Source organism: Talpa europaea (assembly GCF_964194135.1).
Source record: "Talpa europaea genome assembly, chromosome: 7".
Classification (NCBI taxonomy): domain Eukaryota; kingdom Metazoa; phylum Chordata; class Mammalia; order Eulipotyphla; family Talpidae; genus Talpa; species Talpa europaea.
In genome coordinates, this window is record NC_140074.1 from 81,196,909 (window position 1) to 81,202,908 (window position 6,000).

Consider the following 6,000-nt stretch of genomic DNA (forward strand, 5'->3'; position numbering starts at 1 on the left):
ATGTTCCCCACGTACAGTGGTTCACATCTTCAAAGGGCCCACGCGGATCTCTCGCCAGCCTGCAAGCTCCAGAGGGCAGGCAGTTTGCCAGGGTCGGGGGCAGACCCCTGCCCTGACTACAGATTCGTTTTCAACATTTTCAGTGCCCAGCGCAGTGCCTGGCATGGAGTCAGTACACAGCACGGGAGGGCAGATGGCTGCATTGGTGGCTACGTGAAATTGTATCCCCTCACCTTCACTCATAAAGCGGGCAGAGAAACTATTATGCACACCTGATAGTGGCCCAAGACAGACTCACAGATGCTTGAGTGACTTGGTTGCAGTCACGGGGCTCGTCTACGCGTTTGGACCCTCCGCCCCAGGCCCCTGCTCTTAGATTCACACCTCAGAGGAATCAGGAAAGCTCTCAAAGGAGCTTAGAAAAGCTGAGCAGAATTCGAAGGAGCAGTGTGAGGGAACCGCAGAGGAACACGCCCCGCCTTTGATAATGTTTCTGATTGATTCTAACTCACTTGAGGGGCATCACGGGGAGTGAGATAGATGCCAGGAGAGGGCCGGGCTGCAGAAAGGCGCTGAGAGGCAGCAAGCGCACTCTGCACACTGGTGCTTCCTGCCAAGCTGGGCTCCTGCCATGGGCTGGGCCTGAGGCTGGGGTGCCAGGCCAGCACAGTGCCTGGGGAAGAGAGGCCAACCACCCCTGTCCTCGATGCACATGGGGTCACTGGGGAGGGAGCTGTGCAGTGCACGACTGGCATGGGGAGGTGGCAGGGAAAGGAAGGGCCTGTAGCTGGTCTCCACCCATCATCAGAACCGGGGTGCCACCTGCCTCTGCCTCTCAGAGAAGCTTCTTTTCAGTAGGGTGGTAGTCTTGTCAGAAGGGGCCAGCCTCACTGCCTACATCATCGTAATTCCTGGTGTATTATCTGCATGGGTCTCCCAGAGCCTGTTCTGCTCCCTGAGGAAAGGGCCCGCACCTTTGCCATCATCTCCTGGGCATACTTCCTCCCCTCCCTCCACCCCCCCAGTATTTACCCCACAGTGCTCACTGGGACATAGCAAGGCTGGCAGAGATGCTTTCAGTGGCCTAGTATGGGGAGAAGTGATCTGGAGCGGAGGGTGGTTCTCTGCTGATTTTTTGATCTTGACACCCCAAGGACTCTCTTCAAATCCTGGGGTGCCACTCCATAATAAATATTTGCTCCTCCTCACTTCCCACGGATGCTAACACTGCACCAAGATGGTAGAGCAGACACTGGAGCCAAAGAGGGCGCAAGAGGAGGGGGCAGGGTGGGGAGGAAGGCTGAGCCCGGTGACTGGGGCCTACTGAAATGGCATGTCCCGACTGTACAAACATGAAGGTGGGGTGGGCTGTTGACACCTCATTCTTCTTACCCCATCAGCTTTTTCAGGCTGACTTCCATTAGGGGCCCCTTGAGAGCCCTTCTCTGAGGCTGTGAGTCTCAGGTGACTGAGAACCCACCACATGGGTACAAGTGTCTGGCCCCATGAGGACAGGAGGGCAGAGCCTGTCCCCAGAAGTGCCCTATGGGGAGGGCACAAGTCCACCAAGAGGCAAGAGTCAGGGGTCACCCCCTTCCCAGGAGTCTTCCATGGGATGTGCATGCAGGGAAGGACCTAGAGGCGGTGCCAGGTTGACAGGGAGGCAGGGAGACCCCACAAACTCTGGAGTGGGCAGGAGACAGTCAGGCTCCAGCGCATGTCCAGCAGCAGGCAGGGTGCACTGCCAGGGCTTTCCTGCTCCGGGCCGGCTGTCAGGCCAGGACGAGGGCCAGGGGGCCTCACAAGCAGACCCCAGCCACGGGCCGCACATCCACCCCACACAGCGGCCCGAGCTCCCACAGGATTGAAGAAGAACCTGAGTCATTGCCTCTGATGGGCTCTGCTATTTTTATGTCCAAGTCTCGTTATAAATAGCTGTCTCAGCCAAGGTTTTAGCTGCGGCTGCGGCGACATTAAGCATTAGATATCTGCTGTCCACAAGTGATAACCACAGGTCTTTTTCCATGTCCATTTTCTGTCGCTACAACATGTTTAATGAGTAAGTAGGTAGAAAAGAGCCACAGAGCCCTGAAGAACGCCTCAGAGCATTTCACGAGCTGTGGGGCCTACCTCGGGGTGTGCCTACGGGGCCTCCTCAGGAGGTGAGGAGAATGTGTCAAAGATGATGTGTTCACAGCACAGTGGGGCCCAGGGAGCCACTGCATGCTCAGTCCTTTCTAGCCGTGCCTTGGCCTGAACGCTGCCCAGTGGGCCAGAATGGCTGGTGCCTGAGTGACTGGGCCCCCAGGCCAGCTGGTGCCTCCAATGCGCCTCACACTTCCCTTGGCCCAGAGAAAGCACATCCTGGCTGGGCAGGAGCAGTGTGGGCACTTTGGCCTTCGCTTGTTCAACGCGAAGAGAACGTTAGTCCAGGCAGCCCATCAGAATATTCAAGGGGCCCAAGCCTGTCCAAGTCCTGGACGCCTCCCTGAGAGCAGCAAAGGCGTCCACAGATCTGGGAAGCAGAACCAACCACCCTGACTGGAGGCTCCAAGTTGACAGGCCTTTCTCTTCCCACGCCCTGCTCAAAGACAGCCGACAAGGCACAAGCCAAGGTGCAGCGTGGGGCTGTGGCCAGCATGTGTGAGCAGAGGCAAGGCGCCAGCCTATTGAAACAAGTGTCTCAGCTCCTAAAATAAGCAGAAGCTTCTAAAGGGTATTCAGTGTGGTGGGAGGAGCTGGAGGGCAGGGTTCTGCTTCTGCTCAGCAGGTACACACCGCCCCATGCACTCACCACTCGGGGCCTCCTCAGCATGGCTCCCACATGGAGCAGGAAGGCCTGGCTGAGCCTCCCACAGGAAGCAGGCGCCCTGCACAGGTCTTCAAGTGAATACGAAAGTGGACATGCGTCCATTGGCAGAGCAGCCTCAGTGCAAAGCCCCGCCATGCCCAGGCCCCAGAATGAGAGGAGCCTGCAACAGGCTTTGGGAAACTGGAGTCAGACCCATTTCTAGCAGCTGGACCCCACAACGGGCCAGAACCAGCCAGGCCTCAAGATGACATTTTTCTGGTCAGGAAGCATGTTTGGGGAAGTATCTCCATTTATCTTGAGACAAAGCGCCTCCCAGGGCTCCCTGTTACAACCAAAGATGGTGACAGTCACAAACCAGGGCCCCACCCGCACACCCCAGGACAAGACCCCCACAGACATCTGAAGCTTCAGTGGGGCTTGGTCCTCAGCCTCGGGCTGCACATGCAGGGGCTTCCAGTCCCCCCAGTCGCCCGCCTCCAGTCCAGCTCAGCATGCCGGGTTCTCCGAAGGAGCCCACGCCAGCACCTCAGTCCCTCTGCTTTCTGATGGCTTTCTGCGGCCCAGCACCTGTCCTTCCTGCCCTCGTCCTCTCCTTGGGCTTCTCACACCTGCCTCTGAGGCCTTCTGTGCCCATGGTCCCCTCCCACCCCCCGGGCACCTGTGAAGAAATTTTGAATCCAGAATCTGACAGGTCACATCAGCTGGGCCCATGGTGGGCCCGGGTATTGCCAGGGAAACACCCCATCTGGCCATCTGCTAACGGCCTGTCTGGTCTTTTTCTTTTTCGGTTCTTCCAGTGAGAAGCGCCACCTTCAAGTCAACGTCACCAACCCTGTACAGTGCAGCCTGCACGGGAAGAAATGCACCGTCTCCGTGGAGACGAAACTGAACCAGCCAGAGCCTGACTTCACCAAGAACCGCTCGGGCTTCATCCTCAGCGTGCCCGGGAACTGAGCCGCGCCCGTGAGGCCTCGCCGGGAGCCAGAGGGCCGCGGAGCTGGGGCGCTGGCCCAGGTCGGGCTCAGCATCGCTGGTTCCACTAATTGCTGCATCCCTGCTACCGCCCACTAGAAAGCAGCTCGAGGGCCATGCTGGGGGAGGAGCCCCTCTCTTCCTTCCATGAGGCCCCTTTCCCTCCCTGAGGGTTTCTTCTCACTTTTTGCCTTTGGTCTCCATCTTCCTCTGTCCTGACTTTTCAAGGTCCCCACTCAGCAAACCAAAGACCCCGTGCTCTGCCCCCGACCCCTGGGCTGACCTCCAGCCCACAGCTCACCTCGGGCACCTGGACGGCACCTTCCGTCAGGGAGGCCTCCTCCAACAGCCAGCTCAAGTCAGCGCGCCTCGACCCGGGGAGCAGCTGCCCGTCCTGCAAAGGATGGGGCGGGGGAGCCCGGGAAACAGTTCACCCAACCAAAGATGTGCTTCCTAGGGTGGGGGCAGGGGCGGGGAGGGTTAGTAGAGATGAGCTGGGGATGTGGCTGAGTCCAGCCAACAGCCCCTTTCCCCCCAGACTTGACCCCACCCCCACTTGCGACTCTGGAGCTTCTTCGAGCTCCTTGTGGGTCACCTTCCCCCGACCAGCCAAAGCCAGCAGGTGAGCAGGTTCACCTGTCAGGCCAGCCTCTCAACCCAAAACCAGTGGCCAGCAGAACAGCCACACCCAACCGGCAGTGCACCCCTGACAGAGCCTGTCCCGCTTGGGCCTCAGCCACCTCTGGGGGACACACGCAAGGACGCTCCAAGGACCGTCTTTCTTAACGGCGCAGCCGGTGACCGTGGTGGTCTTACGCTTAGCTGTGCAGTTTGCAGGGGCGCCACTCAGATACCGTGTCTGCTGTGCCCACACTAGTGCAGGGACACTAATAAGAAAATGGAGTTGCAGAGGTGAGGGGAGCACTCAGGGTTTTGGAAGTTTTCCCCTTCTAACACCTCGATTCATACTCACCTGGAGAACTAGGACTGCAGAGGCAGGGGGGGCACATAGGAATTTGGGGAAGCGGAGTGATAGAAAACCGAGCTCAGGGGTCCTGGCACTGCAGGCCAGGCCAGGACGCCCCCACCATAGGGCCCCAGGCTGCCAAGCACACAGACCTCATGCCAGGAGGGAACTGCTGTCTTGCCAGTTTCTGCCCAGCACAAAACACATGCGCTTCAGGTGCCTTCCTGAGACCACCCTCTTGACCCTGGTGCCAGGAAGAGCCTTAAGAGAAGAAGAGACTCAGACCACCCCATGTGGTGGGGAGCTGAGGGGGAGCCCACGTCTCAGGAGCCTGGCAGGGTGTAAAAGAGGCAGGCACAGAAGTTTTCTTCACTTTCTGCCACAGATGCTTCCACCCCCAACCCCCACCCTCCCATCCTGCTACCCTGACCTGCGGAACACACCAAGTGCCTGAACACAACTCCTGAGCCTCGCTCAGGGCCTGACCTGGTCGCCAGGCTGACCCCCAGGTGGACCCAGCAGGCTGGTCTCATGCTCACCCCTCACCTCTGCTTCCCAGGCCTTGCAGACATTTGCACCGTGGCAATTTGCAACAGCGAATCGCACTGGCATTCTACCCTTGGAAACCCATGCTCACTTCCAAAGCCGGGTAAACTGCCCGCGAGGCCCACAGGTGCCACCCGCCCCATGTAGCGACGCTCACAGTCTCGCCAATAGACGCTAGTTGGACCGTCTAACTGGAACATCACCTATCCTTTCCACTTACCTCCCCAGACTTGTTGCTTTATGCTAGACACATGCAAAAGTATGTTTAGACACCAAAACAGAACATGCCAAATGAGTGCCTTTCAGAGATGGGGGATGCTGTGGGCCCTCAGCCCCAGCACCAGGGCCTGCCAGCCGCAGGGCAGGGGGTCGGCTGTCAATAGCACTTGTCACAATGTCCTAAAAGAAGTCACAGAGTGTGGCAACTGAAGAAGGACCAGAAATTGAGGGTGTGATCACGGTAATGCTTCCAGGGTGCCGAGGGGAAAGCCGGAGGACACAGTGATTGTATGCAATGAAGTGTTTCTCTTGATTTAATTAAATGTAGTTTTATGGTTTGGTGCATATATTCCTATTTTCCATTAAATTAACTTTATTTCTAAAGCATATTTTGATTTACCATTCAGAGCAATAAAGCATTAAATCTTATTTTGAAAGGTGTTCTGCCTATCTGTAATGCAAACCGCACCTCTAATTGTGAGAT

At 57.6% G+C, this 6,000-nt stretch overlaps 1 protein-coding gene across 1 annotated transcript in view; it reads left to right on the forward strand.

Moving 5' to 3' along the window:
- MYO1D (myosin ID) overlaps positions 1-3,766 on the forward strand; it is a gene marked incomplete at both ends in the record, with an annotated part of 325,320 nt that extends 321,554 nt beyond the window's left edge. Inside the window, one exon of the mRNA XM_084238296.1 lies at positions 3,610-3,766. Coding sequence (XP_084094422.1) covers positions 3,610-3,766 — 157 coding nt within the window. The remainder of the gene's footprint in view (positions 1-3,609) is intronic.
- Positions 3,767-6,000: the final 2,234 nt, after the last annotated feature.